The sequence below is a fragment of the Electrona antarctica genome, assembly GCF_951216825.1.
Source record: "Electrona antarctica genome assembly, chromosome: 10".
Lineage (NCBI taxonomy): Eukaryota > Metazoa > Chordata > Actinopteri > Myctophiformes > Myctophidae > Electrona > Electrona antarctica.
In genome coordinates, this window is record NC_136791.1 from 30,443,484 (window position 1) to 30,462,761 (window position 19,278).

Sequence of the window (19,278 nt, forward strand, 5' to 3'; positions counted from 1 at the left end):
TTGTGTACCCTGTTCTTGGTTTTTGTTATTGTTTTACCCTTCTGTTGTGTTCCTGTGTTTTTGGAGTATTGTGTTGTGCCTTCCTGTCTTCAATAATTGAAAGGCAACACAACAGACTACACAAGAGTGACATACATTAGGATATTTGCTATTGTGATATTGCATAAGTGTTATATAAAAATATAAAGATCGGATCGGGAAAGATCGGAATCGGTACGTCTCAAAATCAAATCGGAATCAGATCAGGAGCAAAAAAACGTGATTGGGACATCCCTAATTAAATGCCATTGACAATGAATGGAGAATTTCCATCATATGTGTCTGAGCAAATCGGCATAGGCCCATGGCTGAGGGAAGTAGGTTGTGCTGGAGGGGCTGGAGCACCTCCTCCCCCCAGGCACAGCCCCCCCCCCCCCCCCCCATCGGACAGGAGGGGAAGATAATAATAGAAAAAATCATTTTATGTATATGTTCAAAACAGATTTCTGTTACTATGCCTAATAAGTATGCTGTATGTATCACAGTATCGGCGCCTAATTCTGGTTAATTGCATGTGTCCGTTTGTTCCAGGGGTCATCAACATGTCCGTACAAGACTGCCAAGACTTGTCCATGTCTGTGACATTTTTTTATGTTGGTTATAATGTCTACAATATATCAAAATATTTAAATAATTAGTTTGAATTATTTTGGTGACTGGTGAAGTGTCGGGATGACATGCTCATTAATGTCAGGTGAGGATGCAAGACAAGACAGACAGCTAGAAGTAATGTTTGCTAATAGCTGCCTTTCATTGTTGCTCTGTCATTGTTCCACTGGCATAATTCCTTACATCACACCACCTACCGGTGCGCATGTTCTAATACTTTCTCATCAACATTGAATACTTGTTCACCTTAACGGAAACCACTACTACTCTTGAAACTAACAAATGAGTGGGATAGAGTGAATTAACACAGGATTGACCTGTTTATTATTAGCTACTACTAATGAGACAAGACATCAGTTAAATGAGTTTGGGAACAGACGGCATGACACAAAAGACATATTGTACAACTATATGCAGTGATAGTGAATAAAGGGAACTTGGTGGCAAACCACAAATCATTTGACTAGAACTTTCCAGCAAATAGAGAACAAGAAATAAATAACTGAAATCTCAGCCATATGTATTTGTGTACCATACATGGAACTGGATAGAGCTCTCTCATCATTATTCTACTGTATCTATTTGTCTCATCAGCAAGAACTGAACAGTGATGGTGAAGAAAGAGAACTTGGAAAGACGTTTGCGGACAAACCACAAATCATTTGACTAGAACTTTCCAGCAAACAGAGAACTGAGAACAAGAAATAAAGAACTGAAATCTCAGCCATATGTATTTGTGTACATGGAAGAATTTCAACCATTTTGCCTTATCAAGTCAGGTGCAATCATCAGTATGTTAATCATAAATAATGTTTTTATTATTGTTAGATTTTTTCATAATTATAGCCTACACATTTGAATTAGTGGTCTATAATAAGATGAAAAGGCAAGGGCTAAATAGATGTCATGCCCACAATGAGACTGTTGGGCCCTTCTGTTCTTCTTGAATTAGCCCCCCTTTAAAATGTGTAGCACACAGGCATAGTCACTATGTCACATTATGAGGCCATTTGTATACATTTAGGGCTAGCTATTTGGGTTTCTGGTAAAATTATTGACCATTTATTTTGTATGTCTGTGACAAAAATCAAGCGTAGCGTTAGTTCACTGCAGCACGGGAGGCAGATGGTTATTATAGTATATATATATAGGAAAGTAAAAGCCAGTAAACGCACAAATGTGCGTGCACGAGGTGTGTGCACGCGCATTTTGCGGCGCACGCTTACACGTGCGCACCCCCTCCTAAACGTTCAGCACCTCCTACTGTAAATACCTTCCCGCGGCCCTGCATAGGCCTATGTATGTCGGTGGGAACCCTTGGCCAATAAGGGACCACCATTATTGATGATGTAGTATGATGATTGGAGCGCCCCTCACTTCACACGGGTGTAATTTTACTTTCTTTATGATTTCCTGTTTTGAGGCCCCTCATATATACAGGTTTATTTTAGGTTTGTTTTAAAAACGCCATTGACAATGGACAGAAATTAATGTTTGTTTTGTCCCTAACACAAACATTAAATCCCATTAACAATAAAGAGAATAATGTTTGTTTTGTCACGGTTTGTTTTACATCATCGTTACATCACCTAATCATAGCATAAGAGCGCCCCTCACTTCACACAGGTGTGAATTTTTGTTATTGATAGAAGTGTATATATGTACGTCTCTAAATGTTCAAATTAATTGAAAATGGTGGACCTCATGGTGTCGTCCACAGCAACAGTTTTTGTATTGACTTGTGCTTTCGTTTGAAATGTACCCATTCTGCATACTATGAATACAATTTTCAATCAATCAAACAGAAAACACATTTTCAGGTCGGGATACCAATGTCATTCACTCAGGAGGGAGTGCTCATACAGGACACACAGGAAAAACAAATTAACTTGTAATTTATATATATATATATATATATATATATATATATATATATCAAATATATATATATATATAAACAGAACGAACAAAATTGGAACCAAAGAATATAACTGTAAATAAGGAACTACACTTTATTCTCAATTTCTCTTATCTTTGCATCTGCCATGGAGTACTTACTATGTTCCCTGTATTGTGTAAGAAAAGCAGGAAATTATTTCTATACACGACAATGACACAAGATTGTCTACGTATGTTTCCAAATATAGCCACCTGTTTTCAGTAAGGTGCCCTACAGTAGGTAAACTAAAGGTGTGTCCATTCCTTAGTCAAAGTATAACCATGTGTGAACAACAGTCAATGGGTCTTTTTTCGATGCTCATCAGTCAAATACCTTGGACACGTTTAAAAGAAAAATGTCATGTTTTATGTGTGCAAGATGTATGGTGTTTTAATTTGTATAAAGCACAGAGCTCATTTAAATACAACTGTAATCTGCAGTTGTTAGAAACAAGTTTAAACTAAATCAATGACTGGTCCCCAGACAGTGCTTGCCTTAGAAATAATACATTTGGTTTGGTTCTGTCTGTGTCTCTACATTTGAATGTTCTGAATAATGTGCTGAATACAATTAATGTTCTTCTGCCAGTGCCTTGTTTCTGAGGTACTTCTCCAGACATTGGATGGCAATGACATCTATGTCTACATCAAACTTATTGGCAAAAAGGTGGTGCTGCTCAATTAACCACTTCAGATCACCAGCACCATATATGCATATTTGCCTAACATGTTTGCCATGGCACATTGGGTACACAGCCCCCAGTTGACCCTCTGATCCCTCATCGGGCTCCCACTTCACTACCCGTGCAATAGCATTGACATCGGTCATGTCGTACTTGGCGTTTGGCCAGACTGAGCCAGGAACATTAGGGATGCGTTGAATGGTGGCCCAGAGAAACTCATCGGGACTGTAGGTGTCTTCAAACCATTTCATCAGTTCCTGTACACGGCTGTCCTCCAACACACGGTTTACATAGCCCCGGCTAACCACGATGTAGGCAATTCCTGTGAAGATTGGCAGATTGAAGGGTGGTGGGTCCTTAGCCTGCTCCGTCGCCTTAGATAAATGAGGGAATAAATTAATGACTATGGATTATACAACCTTGCTGCAAATTTCTCCTCCAAAAGAGAATGAAAAGCAAAGAACCAATGTCAACAATAAAATCAGACGTCATCAACCTAGCAAAAACACAATATGGAACACAAGTTGAAAAACAACAAGGCAAATAAACAAAACAAACATGCACACGTGACATGAATGATTACCTTGAGATTTCCATCTACTATTTGATGAACTTTCTGCCACCACCGCTTCTTCCAGTCAGGGCCGTGATCTGACTCCAAGCTGTTTCTACCCTTCAGTGCCTGCAGGCTCCTCACAATTTCTAGGTTGGTTTTCAGGGGGAAGTCTTGACCACACAGGTTGATAAAATACTTCCAGGTTGTGCTAACGTTGTAGAGATCGGCCATGCAGTTGAGATCGGCCTCTACACGTGACCAGCCAGCGTAGACCACACTCACAGGCTGGCTGACCATGAAGACATTATCGAAACAAGAAGAGATACCCGAGACAGCAGCATGGACTGAAGCCTCTGCCTTCTTGTCCACATGGATGCAGTAAACATTCTGAGGGACGTAGATGGCTCGCAACAGGCGCTCAAAGTTCTGCACCTACAGTATATGAGAAAGGGGGAATTTAATGGAATTTAATTCAATCCTATTGGCTACCAATATTCACAATTTGTAAATACGGTGACTATCATTTCAACTGAATTTAATTGATAGCAATATAGTGTTGCAAAGTGCACTCTTGTCTATCCAGGACCCGCACATTTGGAAGTCAGTTATAGCCATTCGGAAATGGAACAAGACAAATCTGACACTGCACATCTTGATCACAGATGTGTACCGATTTGTGTGAGTTTTAGCATAAATGATCAATTATTTTGACTCTGACGAAATGGAACTATAATCGTGTTTGCTGATCTATAAATGCACCAAGTCTCTGTGTGTACGTACGTATGACGTGTGTACGTCTGTATTCCACGTAACTCAATAACCGTTCGCCGCACCGACTTCAAATTCGACACGTGCACGTGTTCCACACCCCCACATGGAGTGCTGTGGCCGAGTCCATCGGATAGCTGGTTGTCCAGAACCAGCACAAAAGCCTCCATACAGTATATGGAGCTGGCCTGTTCTGACATCACAGTGGTGCTAACTTCTGACATCTGCATAGACTCCATATTTGGGCATGCCTGACAAAGAAGTCCATATATGGGCATAAAAGGGTCACAGACAAAACAATTTGGTAAGTCATTAATTTCCAACTTGCATCGTTCCAAGTAGGTCAGTGCCCAACGGCCACCGCTCTAGTATGTACTTGCGCAAGCAGAGCGCGCAAGTAAAGTTGTTTGTCCGGTGCTCCGATGCTTATGCCATGGCTGCATGAATTGATAGTGACGTAATGAAGATATGTACCAATGCCAGGGTATAACTGGCTCTCGATGGTGACGTAATAAGTTTCAGATTGCATACATGTATACATAGAGGCATTACCTTTAATTTAAAGGTAATGCCTTTATGTATAGTTGTATACATGTATGTGATCTTTAATCCACCCGACACTGAAACATATCTTTATTACGTCACCATCGAAAGCCAGTTATACCCTGACATTGGTACATATCTTCATTACGTCACTCTCAAATCATGCAGCCACGGCATACACATAAAACAACCCAAGTAACCACAGTATACTACTCAACTTACAAATTACATATATACAACTTACGTACATGTATATATGTAAGTTGTACTGTTTATATGAAGATATGTACCTTTATGTTTCAGTGTCGGGTGGATTAAAGGTAATGCCTCTATGTATACATGTATGTAATCTTAAACCTACCTTTATTACGTCACCATCAAATCATGCAGCCACGGCATACGCATAAAACAACCCAAGTAACCACAGTATAGTAGTATACTACTCATCAACTTACAAATTACATATGCCTACAACTTACATATACATACATCATGATATGTAAGTTGTACTGTTTATACAGTATGAAGATATGTACCAATTCCAGGGTATAACTGGCTCTCGATGGTGACGTAATAAAGGTAGTACTTGCGCGCTCTGCTTGCGCACTAGTAGGCCAAGTAGGCACTGGACAGAGTGCAGTTCTAGTTTAAAATAAGGTCCCTGTGCTCCAGTATCTTTCACTGGTTTAGTCCTTCCCAGTGGCAATATAAATACATATTTCGAAAAATATTATACTGTATATATTTGTTTTATAATGTGTTTGGAAAGAGTATAATTTTGTATACCTTATGATGGACAACAATAGAAAAGGCTAGGGGGAAGTCCTCCTCTTCCTGGCTTAGAGGGAATGTCAAATACTTCCTTCTAAGCTTGAACATCCTGAAATTAACAAATTATTAGTACTACCTAATCATTGGTGAAATATGGGGGTTACATGGTACTTATTATCGATAATTAAAGATCCACAAATGCGGTTACATTTCAATGTTGTAATAGTAATCAAATATTGAAATATAGATGTTTGGTTTACAAAACGATACCTGCAGTCCTGGGTGGCATGAATATAATACTCATCAGGGATCTGGACACTCCTCTTGAAGTCTTTAGTGATTAACAATAGCTTGGCCTTCTGCAGTGTCTCTGTGTCTCCTTCCAGGATTGCGGAGCATTTAAAGTCATCTTCAGGGCTCCCATCAGCAGCTGTGTATTCCAACCAGTTAGAACTGCGTTTGCTAGCATTCCAGCTCATCTCTGAGACGTTATGCATTAAAAGCAGCCACACCATGACAGTGGAAATTAGCCCGCAGAGATGCAAAGAATAAAGTGGCCTTCTAATATATGCCATCTATGGAAATAATTTCACAATCAATATGTAAGACCTCAGATTTACAGTGAGTTTTTTCAGTGAGTCAATTTTCAGTGAGTCATAATCAAGTTACAGTCCATCAAAATCAATAAAATAACAATCCATGTGTTCTCTTGTCATATATGCCATATCTGTTGAGGATGTTTCATCTTAAGGTCCACAAATGCAGGTGGCTGGTCTCTTGTCAGGAGTACTGAACTTTATTCCTACAAAATCACGACCGTACGTTCACAGTGAATGAGTTTCTGCCGACCGGAGGCTGTAGGCTGAGGAAACTGGTTATACTGCCTTTAGCATGGCCAGGCCTAGTGCTCAGACACCTATTAGGTGTTAGACATAATGTGGGAAATTCTCTCTCTCTCTCTCTCTCTCACCACTGATAGAAAAAGAAAAGAAAAAACATTTCCCCACCCCCACCATGCAGGCACCTCTGGCTGGAGGACCATGCGTCCCCAGACTGCTGCTGTACTTTTAATTATTATAATAATTTTGATACTTTTTACTTTTACTCAAGTAAATGGTGAATTACAAACTTTTACTTGTAACAAAATAGTTCTACATTGCAGTATTGATACTTTTACTCAAGTAAAAACATTTAGTACTTTTTCCACTACTTGGTTTTAAGTTAGTTTAAAGGGGTATTTGTTTTCTCTTTAAAACATGTCTGGGGTCTACTCAGGTTTTTGAGTGAACCCCATACAGTTTCTCTGTGTAGGGCCAGATAGCACTAGATAGATACCATTATTCTCAATCTCAACTCTTATATTAATCGATCAACTCTAAAGCAAAGCTTGTGAAGCTTGCTACAAGTTTTTTTTATTTATATAAGCAACCAAGCTTCAGAAACAATTAAGCCCAATACGGCAACATGCAACTATAAGTTTTCAAGCTACTTTACAGGGAAACTAGATGGGCATAAATGGGCATAAATGGCTGATTGCAGTATTGATACTTTTACTCAAGTAAAAACATTTGTACTTTTTCCACCACTGAAGAATAATTTGTGTAAAGTTCTACAATAAGCATTAGTGAAAGTCTTTTTACTTGATTTACTTTTTTGCTTGAAAAGGAAGCTTGTTTATCTCTCAGCCACTAGCCAGTCTCCAGATCTCGTATCTTCACACCTCTCAGACCGGAAAGAGGGGGTTGAGAGAGAGAGAGAGAACATTTTTTTTTTCATTTCAAGTTTTCAAACACATACAAATATTTTGAAAATAGCAGATCTACAAGCCCACACTTCATCGCACCGTGGTGATTGTGAGCTTGTAGATAAAATGGCCAAATTGTGTATAGGGCTGAAGTTGTTAATGTTTTATTTACTTCTACTCCACTACATCTCAGAGGCAAATATTGTACTTTTACTCCACTACATTTCATGACATGACAGTCGGGGGTAAATATAAACTGTTACTGACTTACTCCTGATGACATAACAAAACCATTGACTTAGGACAAAAAAATCTTATTTTGGCCTGCATGGTAAACCAATTAATTTAAGTTTTTATATTTAAATGATATTAAGAAAGTCACCACTCACCATTCCACAGTGGTGGAAAGTAACTAAGTACATTTACTTAAGTACTGTACTGTACAATTTTGAGGCATTTGTACTTTACTTTAGTATTCATAATTTCCAATACTTTTACTTCTACTCCACTACATCTCAGAGGCAAATATTGTATTTGTACGCCACTACATTTATTTGCAAACTTTAGTTGTCTTAAGTGCCTCTCTCGAAGAGAGTCATATGGGTCCGAGCCACTTGGTGGCGCTGGAGCACAGAACAAAACATAAACTCACGAGCTAATTTATTGGTTCGTGGAGCTGTCACTCAGAGCGGTGTCCCGGGTCCCAACCCTCAGGTATAAAACCGGTGGGCGTGAACGCTCGAGTCATTCCTACATTTTTCTGCGCTTGGATGCACACAGCATAGCGAGTACACCAAAGTCTCACACAACCGGCTGTTGAAGTATATTTTCCCGAAAGACGGACGAGTCTAGAACTGACTTGCACCGCAGGGATTCGCAGCCGCAAGACGGTGTTCTTTCCACGAGCTAACTCATCTCAAGATAAGTAATATTAAGACTAATAACACAAGTGAGCCCGCCCGGCGACTTGTTGTTTTGTCTGCTCTCTACGTTCCCGCTCCTCTCGTTGCTGCTTGTTGTAGCTAGCGTTTGTTAGCTTGTAGCTAGCGTTTGTTAGCTTCTCATTAGCTCAGCTTCAGCGTTGCTGCCGCTTTTTTCTCCTCCGCTAGCCTCTCGTTAGTCACTGACTAGACTCCTGCTAGCCGCAGCCCGCAGCCTCGCTTGTTGTAGCTACAACCCTCGGTAACAGCGGGCCAACGTCAACCGATCCTCCGTCGCCTCGTTATCTAACATCTACCGCAGGCCGGACGGACCGCCTTCTCCACAACGTGGACAACAAACAGGCCTCCCTCCTTTACACTACGGTAGGCCAACACGTGGTGCAGCCTTCAGCCATCGTGCTGTAAGCTGACCATTGTGAGCTTCACTCATCACCTTTACTCTCTGTAGTAGGGCGGATAAGTGGAACATTATTTTTATTTAGCAACGGAGCCAAATAAAATAATAATAATATACTTTTTATATATTAAAAAAAAAAAGAAAGGTTGGAGAACAGGGGAAGAAGTAGGCCATCTCCACCATGGCTACAAGAGATGACCACGATGACACTGGACCCCTTCCAAAGCTCTGTTTCAACAGGGTTTGTAACAACCTCCTGTCTCCTGATGATGGCCACTCCATGTGTATGCACTGTCTGGGTTTAACACATGCGAGGAATGCCTTTGAGATCGTGGGCCTCTGCCCATGCTGCCTTGAGCTATCAGACAGAGAGAGGGGACGCAGGCTGTCTAGAGTCAAGGCCCGTCTGGAGGGACGGGCCCCCCTCCCCCCCACCCAGCCTGGGAGGCAGCTCCTAGCTCCCCGCGATGCGTCTACAGGTACCAGGCCTCCCGCAATGGCAGCACAGCGGCACATGGACGACTCTGGATGCCCCTCCCCTGTCAGGAAGGCCCCCAGGGCCAACGCGAGCTACGCCACGACCGCTTACGACGCAGCAGCGCTAGACGGTTCACGCCGCCAACCCGCTGCTTCCTTCTCCTTCTCCTCCTTTAGGACAGAGAGGAGCTTCGGCTCCCGCTTTCGCTCCAGAGACGACCTGGATCGCTACCATGACGACTTCGACGACACTTCAGAAGCCTACAGGCGACCCGGCCCAGACTACGAACACCTCCCTCACCCCTACCAGCTGCCAGATGGTATGCCATGGTCAGACTTCATGGAAGGGCAGGAACCCCTGGACGACCCGCGCTCCTTCCAGGAACCCCCTGGAGAGTACAGGGTCGTAGACCAGGTGGGTTATGAGGAGACCTGGATGCCGACGCACCAGCTCCCTACGATGACGGTGACGACGACGACGACTCATCATCTCACCGTGACCATGTCCTGGGAGAGGAGGCTCCTCCCCAGGACAATGGACCCCCTGAGGCCCCTGAGGGGGCCCCAGTTTCCCCACGCCCACCCGTCGAGGAATGGGACCTCACCGAACTCCTACACCAGGCTGCCATCAGGTGCAAACGGGATTGGCCGGAGGTGGCACCTCCCCCAAACCCAGAGGACACTTGGCCTGGAGCGGAAAGCAGGGCCCCCACGCGGAGAGCTATCCTCCCGTTGGCCCAAGGCTTCCAGTCCACCTTCACGGCGAACTGGGGAGAACCCAGCCTGACTCCCCCAACACTTCGCCACACCAAGGTGCCAATGGACACGATTGACATGCCGTCAGCAGGTCTTGGGGCGATGCCAACCATCGGCTCGACAGTAGGAGCCTACCTGCTCGACCCCACCGCCCCACGCATCACACCTTTGGCCAAGGAACCCTCCCTTCCCACCAAGAGGGACAAGGACGCCAGCCTTGCTAGCGGTAAGCTCTTCTCCCTCATCGCCGCAGCTGGCAAGCACCACAACACCCTTGCTCTGCTGCAGGGCTCCCTCACGGTCATACTCGGGGGTCTGGGGAATGTCCCCACCCCTGACGAGATTGCCGAAATCAAGTGGCTCCATCAGGAGATGATTAAGTCCGTCTGCAGCTCCACAGCACTGGTCGGCAGGATGGGAACTGCAGTGATCATGTCCGAAAGGATCAGATGGCTCGACGTCAGCCCCAAGCTCGACGCCGCGGCCAGGAAGGACCTACTGGACGGCCCCATTCAACCTGGTGGCCTCTTCAAGGGGGCCCTAGAAAGAATGGCGCTCGCAGTGGCGCAACAGAAGCCTGGCTGCGAGGCCCTCGCCGCTCTCACCCCTCGCCCAGTCCTCCTGCAACAGCGTGGGCAGGCCCCACGCATGGACCACCGCCAACGGCAGTGGCCCCAGCGGCGAGTAGACTACCGCGATACGGGGCGCCAGGCCCCGCACCGTGCTCGCCAACCCAGAGCAGATCCACCGGCGCTCCCACCGGGTGATCAGCCAGCTGAAGGCAGGGGCAGACGACAGCACCGTGACCAACGTCGCCGACCACCCGCCGCCTCGACCGGGCCTAGGAGAGGAGTCCCCAGGGCCGGCGGATCCCAGCAGCGGAAGTGACCCCTCGACCTCGTCTCCAGGGGAAGCGAGCTCGGACGCTTCCCCACTCCCCCACCGCCTTGGGCCTCGGCCAGAGTGTAGCAGCCCTTGGCTGCACACCGGGACCGCCCCCAAAAAGGCTAAAGCTCGTGGCACAGATCCCCACCACGGGTGGGTCTGTCGCCGAGCCGCACAAGGTTTGCACAAGTGCACAGTGTCATGTTTTTTCTGTATTAAAGGCTTTGCCCAAAAGAACAAAAAAACAACAAAAATCACACTGTCGGGGGACCATGAACCCTCTGTTAGGGACAGCCAAAGTGCTGCCCGAAACAGAGCGGTGGGATATGAGGCCTGTGGCGGGCTTAAACGCCACCAGGGAGACGGGTCATGGCGAAATTTTCCTTGGTCATCCAGTGGGTACCACCACCAAACGAGGACCACCTCGTCTGGAGGGGATAAGTCCCTTGACCGAGCGCGTAGCCCAGTGGGAACGCTACAATGCGTCCCCCTGGGTCCTACGCACCTTAGCAAAGGGGTACAGACTCCAATTTGCAGTGAGACCCCCCTTCACCGACTCGCGGGGTCAAGCGGGTCAAGTTCTCCAACAAGAGATAGCTTCTCTGCTGGAGAAAAGAGCCGTCAGAGAGGTGCCCCAGAGCCAATGTCGCAGCGGGTTCTACTCCCGCTACTTCTTGGTCAAGAAAAAGGGGGGGGGCCTACGCCCCCTTCTGGACCTCCGGGTACTCAACGGACACCTCAAGAAGTTTGCGTTCAAAATGCTGACGGCCAAGTCTCTAGTACGTACCATACGCCCAGGCGACTGGTTCACGTCCATAGACTTAAAAGACGCATACTTCCACATCCCCATCTACCCACCTCACAGGAAGTTCCTGCGGTTCGGGTTCCAGGGGAGAGTGTACGAGTACACGGTCCTTCCCTTCGGGATGTCCCCAAGCCCCAGGGTGTTTGTGCGCTGCACAGAGACCGCCCTCGCGCCCATGCGTCAACAGGGCATTCGGGTGGCGAGCTATATCGACGACTGGCTCCTGATGGCCAGCTCGAGGGAAGAGGTAACGAGGGCCACAACCAGAGTGTTGACCCACGTGGCCTCCCTAGGGTTCGTTGTGAACCACGCCAAGAGCATGCTGGTGCCTACGCAGTCAACAGACTTCATAGGCATCAGGCTGGACTCAGTTGTGTATACGGCGAGACTGTCGGCAGACAGACTCGACGACCTACTGAAGTGTGTGTCACTGTTCACACCGGGACGCACTCTTCAATTACACACGTGCCTACGGATAGCAGGCATTATGGCGTCGGCGATCTCATTGGTACGTCTGGGGAGACTGCACATGAGACCCTTCCAGCGATGGCTTGGTTCCCTGCACATTCCAACCAAGTACGTGCACCGCCGTGTGATAGTGTCCCCGGCTTGCACACTAGCACTGAGGTGGTGGTCGGACAGACACAGACTGATGGAAGGGGTGCCCTTGGGCCTTCCCCTATCCAGGAAGGTCGTCACCACGGACGCCAGCCTCTCGGAGTGGGGTGCCAAACACGAGGGCAGGACGGCCAGGGGTTTGTGGGACACATACCTGAAAAGGACCTCCCACATCAATTACTTGGAGTTAATGGCGGTCTTCCTCGCTCTGAGGGAGTTCGAACCATTTCTTCAGGGACACCACGTCCTGGTCCGCACGGACAACACGACGACGATGTCCTACATCAACAGACAGGGAGGTCTCACCTCCAGACGTCTGTGCACACTGGCACACAGGCTGCTGGTGTGGTGCGACGGTCGTCTCCTTTCCCTCACGGCATGTCACGTACCGGGCCTGCTGAACACAGCGGCGGACCTCCTCTCGAGGGGGCCACTCCGCTACGCCGACTGGTCTCTCCACCCTCAGGTGAACCAGATATGGCACAACTTCGGGTTTCCGGAGGTGGATCTGTTCGCCACAAGAGAGGACGCAAAACGCCCTCTCTTCTTCTCACTGAAGGGCGAACCACCGCTGGGCCTGGACGCACTGGCGCACCAGTGGCCACGGGGTCTGCTCTATGCGTTCCCGCCACTGGAACTAATCCCGGATGTGTTGGCCAGAGTGAGATTGCAGGACGTCCAACTCCTGCTGGTAGCTCCGGCCTGGGGATCATGGAGGCAGGACGTTGTCCCCCTCCTTTACCACGAACCGTGGCAACTTCCCCTGAGGCGGGACTTACTGACGCAGGCCGGCGGAGAAATATTCCACCCGCGCCCCCACCTATGGGTCTGGCCCATGAGGGGGCCCCTCTTGGAATAGCCGGCTTGCCACAGAACGTCATCGAGACCATTCTGAGCGCTAGGGCCGCGTCTACCAGACGGCGTTACAACACAGCATGGCAGCTGTTTGTGCGCTGGTGTTCGAATAGGCCAGGAGGGATCCTCCCGTTCCAAGCTCCGGTGGCTCTCATCTTGTCCTATCTGCAGGAGTTCCTGGACAGAGGTCTAGGTTTGTCCTCTGTGAAGGTCAACCTGGCGGCTATTTCCGCCTACCACTTGGGCATAAACAACGGTCCGGTGAGCGAGCTCCCACTGGTCCGACAGTTCATGAAGGGTGTCATGCATCTCAGGCCGGTTACTAGATCCCTGGTTCCAGCTTGGGATCTGACGGTTGTACTAGACGCGCTCACAAAGGAACCTTTTGAGCCGTTGGACACAGTGGACCTGAAGTTCCTCTCTCTGAAGACCGCTTTGCTGGTCGCGTTGACGACAGCTAAGAGGTCGAGCGACATTCACGCGCTCTCGGTCAACGTGAGCTGCATGAGATTCAGTGGCGATGACACTAGGGTTACGGTCAGGCCGAACCTGTCGTTCCTCCCGAAGAATTTTCCTTCTGGCTGTGAGCCAGTGGAATTGGTGGCTTTCCATCCGCCGCCCTTTGCCTCGGAGGAGGACAGGCGGTTGAATAGCCTATGTCCAGTCAGGGCGCTGAAGCTGTACAAGGCCAGGACAGCCCCCTTCAGACAAGGGGATCAGCTTTTCGTTGCTTGGGCCCCTCAAGCACAGCGGAAGGGTAAACCCGTCACGAAAGTACGGATCTCACAATGGCTTGTGGAGGCCATACAACTGACTTACACTGCCAGTGGTGTGGATCTCCCCGAGGGACTGCGTGCTCACTCCACAAGGGGCATGTCAGCATCCTGGGCCTTAGCGAAGGGCGTTCCCATACTGGATGTGTGTGCGGCGGCGAGTTGGTCGACTCCGTCGACTTTTGCCACGTATTACAATCTCGATGTGGCTCCCGTGAACCTGGCCCATGCAGTCCTGGGAGCGGCCGCACGTTAGTCACGTAAGACATGAACCCTGCAGACTTGGGGGAGCACATAAGGCAGCGTAGCTGTCGGCTCCTCTGAGGGATCCCTTGACCGCCAGGCGGAGCCTGGTGGAGGTTCCTGGGTGCGTCTGTAGGGGGGGGAAACCTCCTGGGGAGCAGGGGACAGTGGCACTGTTGGCTCCCCGGGGTTTCCCCTCACCTCTCTATCAGTGTTTTAGTTTTACCTGTTAGAGGGACTTTGGGCCACCGGGTAGTTGGCCCGGCGGCCGAGGAGGGACCTTCTCTTGGTGCCAGGTCAGTAACCTGGCTAACCCTCTCAGTCTCCCTTGCGAAGGGGACACACATTCACGTGATGGTGACGTCTCGTGTGTCTGTGTCTCTGGGAAAAAAAGGGGGACCGTGGAGCGGTCCTGTCAGCCGGGGTGATCATACGGGAGTTTTATGATGACCCATATGACTCTCTTCGAGAGAGGCACTTAAGACAACTTCGGGTTACTTCAGTAACCTCAGTTGTATAAGTGACTCGAAGAAGAGAGTCATCGAACTGCCCGTCTGCTTTGGCAGGCGGCAGAAAAATGGTTGATAGGAATGACTCGAGCGTTCACGCCCACCGGTTTTATACCTGAGGGTTGGGACCCGGGACACCGCTCTGAGTGACAGCTCCACGAACCAATAAATTAGCTCGTGAGTTTATGTTTTGTTCTGTGCTCCAGCGCCACCAAGTGGCTCGGACCCATATGACTCTCTTCTTCGAGTCACTTATACAACTGAGGTTACTGAAGTAACCCGAAGTTACTAGTTACTTTGGAGATTTTGATTATTATAAAAAAACATGCATTAACCACTTCCTCAGTATAGTAGACTATTTGAAAATAGCCGATCTACAAGCTCACAATACGTCGTGATGTGCTAGATTATGAGCTTGTAGATTTGCTATTTTCAAAAGATTTGTATACATTTGAAAACTTGAAATGGGACATTCTGCACAATGAGTACTTTCTACTTTTGGTACTTTAAGTACACTTTGATACCAATAATTTTGTACTTTTACTCAAGTAAATGTTGAATACCGGACTGTTACTTGTAACAGTATGTATTTCAATGTATTTCTATATTGCAGTATTGATACTTTTACTCAAGTACAAAATGTGATACTTTTTCCACCACTCCACTGCATATTGCGAGCTATACTCAGTGCAGCTCTGCTCATCATGGCTTGAAGCCACCTGGTGGTTGAATGGCCACTCCACATATTAAAATAAACCTGTGGGTGTGGCTGAGAATCTGGGGGTGGGTCTGTGGGTGTGTCTAACAGAGGTACCTCTGGGTTCTGATAAATGTCACTTTGAGACTGAGGAAGAAAGATATGGGACCCCACTGTATCATTGCTCTGGCAAGTCGCGTCCGCAAAACAGTTTGTAGCTTGTAGAGTGGCTATTTTCGAGGTGTATAAATAAATGTCATGTTGTAATGTAGGCTAATAAAGGACATATTCAGCGTTCACACACGCACATGGTCAGCAGGCACAGTGACAACTGAATGCAGTCAAGGGTGCGCCCTTTATTACCTAAACAGGAGAGAGATGTGCCATGCGCACGGCACGCTCGACTGGACAAAGTGGACATGACCCACTGTATACTTTATTCTCACCTACGACGCTATTTGATGCGATTGCATTTCTCTCTCTCTCTCTCTCTCTCTCTCTCTCTCTATGACCATGACATGGAGAGCAAAATACGGCATGTCTACAGTCTATAGCTGTCAGACGAACTTTATGCACGAGAATGGTTTCACATGGCTATGCGCACGCCACACATTATCCACAGTTTCTCTGTAGTGGTCTGCAATTAACCTATTATTCAAGCTTCGCCCTCCGCACCAATAAAAATACAAACATCTGGGGGCCACTGTGCTGGACTAGTAGGCTGATATTATTTATTATTGGATGAAGCATGCAGTGCCTTTGCTCGCAGTTGATGCAACAATGATACGTTATTAACACAGTGAAATAAAGACATGAACAATCGGATAGATATCCGTATAGTTTCCAGGCGCAAGCTGCATTTCTGACCTATATTATAGTAAAACATTATATGCGCTAATGAGCGGTGACGTCCTTGGATTCCTTGGGTCATGACGCATCTCCCCATATATGCCACGCCCATTTCCGCCCATATAGGCCACGCCCATTTCCGTCAGGATAGATTTTCCGCCATTTAGAATTTTATTCAAACACACTTTTTGCTCCTCCTACAGATTTTGTCCAAATCTCACAAAAAACGGTACATATGATCTCTGGACCTATCCGATAAAAACGTTACAGGCAGCATTTTGGTAGTCCGCATCATTCGGCCGTAATCGTCGTCCGAAGTTAGTGGGAGGGGCCTAGTTTACAAAAAATGCCACAAATCACGAACGGAATGTCCAATCCATTCCGAATTTGAATCACATGTTGCGGGTGGCTTAATCAACCCAGAGCCAGAAGCAATTCCATTTCCATCCATAGGGGCATAGAATATAATAGAAGAATATAACCATTTGTTGCAGAAAAAAGATTCTTCGGGGGATAAGTCCCCTCCGATTTACTTACGCATGATCATAATTTCCTCTCCAAAGTCCTTAGTAGGTTAACGCAAAGCTTGTTTATTTCAGGACCAGTAATTGATGCCACCGCTGTTTTGCTGACGTGTTTATCACAAAGACAAGAGAAATCTAATCCACTACAAACTCTCAATTTCCTCTCAACTGGTGTGCCTACACGGCCACAATAAGGCTGCTGGAGCTTTGACGGAGGGACAGATTGGCTGCCATCTATCCCCGAGTGCGACCCCGTAATCTACCACCTTATTATTTATTTCTAATTTGTTTGTTTGCGTATATTTCATTGACTTTAATATTCAGTATGCTGTTTATGTTGGAGGGTGGGCTTTAAGGCTCAAACAGGCGACACGCCTTTCTCTCTCAGGGTAACTTAGTTATATGAATATATGTCCTTTTAACCTGCCACTTTGAGTGACTAATAATTGTTCTCTCACTGCAGGGTGTTGGGGTGCTCCATTTTGGACCCGGTGACGGCCGTCCCGAGGCAGTGGTAAACCCCCTCCTTTTCTATTGGGTTTGCTGTTTATTTGATTTGCTGTGAGCTGCAGGGGGTGCCACTGTCTACGGTCGGCCGGAACGCATTCCCTTTTTATTGATGAAGGAGGATGAATTAAAGATGCCAATGAGATATTATCTGTTTTAATTTATTAAAAAAAACATTTTGTATACTTTTGATATATTATAACCTACGTTTCTCCCTTTATTATTTCACCATACACAAACACATACACGAATCTGTGTGGAGAGTCACATAAGTAACTGGTATATTGAAGCAGGTCCTTACAAATATCTCCTGGGTCGAAACTCCCCAAGTGGCATAGTTGGGTTCATTCGTCAGGTTCATTCATTCAAACCAAGCTTTTGTTTTGCCCACACATTAAGTCTAGTTGATGGTAAGAAACAAACAACAAGGAAACAAGGAACTTGGAAAAAGACCAAGAAAAACAAGGAAACGATTAAGAAACTTGGAAAAAGACCAAGAAAAAGACCAAGTCTGCACCATTTCTGAGACATGGGTGTGAACTGTGAAGGTTGTATCACAGTTTCGGGTGTCATGCTAGTGAACAATCTATCATGCAGAATGACCTGAGATGATTACTGTTAGATAAATTCTGATATGTTGTTTACACGTCATGTCAAGTTGGCCACTCCATCATATTCTGTTGGTCAACACAGATAGAACTTTGGGACCAGACCGTGTTCCATATAGGTCATATCTTGCCCTTTTATCATCATTTCACTCATAGCCTACTGCCTGTTTACACAGGGTGGTTCATCTTATCCTTTATATTATTTTATCATATTTATATTATGGATTTCCTGACGCCACATTCAGATTTAATATCTTATATCTTGTTGACTCCTTATTCGGTCTCCATAATGTCTGTCCCCAGTCAAGTAAACTTGCCATAATGAAAGGTCTATTTTGATTCGAGACTACATGTATTTGACCTTGATGCCTAGTGAGAAAGTAGATAGGAGTGTTTTTGTCTCTGTCAAAAGTTCACAGTGCAGGGAAAGTTATCTTCAGGTTGCCATAGCAACGCCAGCCTCTGTGCTTTCCCGGTCTATGGCCATCAATGACTGAACCAAGGAAGATGTCCCGATACCAGTCTCATCATCCATGTGCTGGTCCAATGAGCACTCGACAACCAGCGCCACCGTGGGATATTGCGGAAATGAACTATCTATTGAGCCAATGAACGTTTATCAACAACTGACGTGATCTACAGTATTAATGCTTGGGACATACTGTGAAGAGTTCAGTTCGGATCCATATTGGAACAATTGAATACTCTAAATTATAGTGATGTATTGTACTATGATTATTATTATCTGAACCATGTAGCGCATTCTCTATGTAAATTGACTTTATTACCTACTAAAAATTACAGTTAAACCTTAAACTTCCTCTCAGACTTTATTTCATCTGCCTCCAAATTCTTTTTTAAGGTCTTTCAGGTCAGATTTAAAGGGCTATTCACTCATTTTTAAGGTAAATACAGCACAGTATTTTTATCCATTAATTACTATGGGCGGATTAGTATTTTAAAAGATAGAGAAATTATTACTATTGAGTATTGGTTTTGCTCCTGTTTATGCATTTTAACTATTTAGTTTGTTAAACTGGATTTGCATCGTTTGTTTTATTTGTAATATAAATAACAGTGTTGATGCCTGCTCCCTTGGCCAGGTCACTCTTGGAAAAGATATTTTGATTTTTAAAAGAGGGATAATTAAACAGACGAGAACAGTAAACTGTACTGGTACTTT

At 46.0% G+C, this 19,278-nt stretch overlaps 1 protein-coding gene across 1 annotated transcript; it reads right to left on the reverse strand.

Moving 5' to 3' along the window:
• Nucleotides 1-2,962: 2,962 nt before the first annotated feature.
• Nucleotides 2,963-6,397, reverse strand: LOC306930601 (beta-1,3-galactosyl-O-glycosyl-glycoprotein beta-1,6-N-acetylglucosaminyltransferase-like). The gene is made up of 4 exons (XM_079511654.1): nucleotides 6,178-6,397; nucleotides 5,923-6,016; nucleotides 3,853-4,257; nucleotides 2,963-3,643 (listed from the first exon to the last, which is right to left on the reverse strand). The coding sequence occupies exons 1-4, from the start codon at nucleotides 6,384-6,386 to the stop codon at nucleotides 3,158-3,160; spliced, it is 1,194 nt and encodes a 397-aa protein (XP_079367780.1). The 5' UTR covers nucleotides 6,387-6,397; the 3' UTR covers nucleotides 2,963-3,157.
• Nucleotides 6,398-19,278: the final 12,881 nt, after the last annotated feature.

Bases quoted from the DNA above. Each gene is read 5' to 3' on its own strand.
- LOC306930601 (XM_079511654.1), bottom strand. From the start codon at position 6,386: ATGAGCTGGAATGCTAGCAAACGCAGTTCTAACTGGTTGGAATACACA. The intron at 6,017-6,177 runs GTATCGTTTTGT...TGTTAATTTCAG, and splicing joins CATGCCACCCAGGACTGCAG to GATGTTCAAGCTTAGAAGGA. The intron at 3,644-3,852 runs GTAATCATTCAT...CATTTATCTAAG, and splicing joins TAGTAGATGGAAATCTCAAG to GCGACGGAGCAGGCTAAGGA.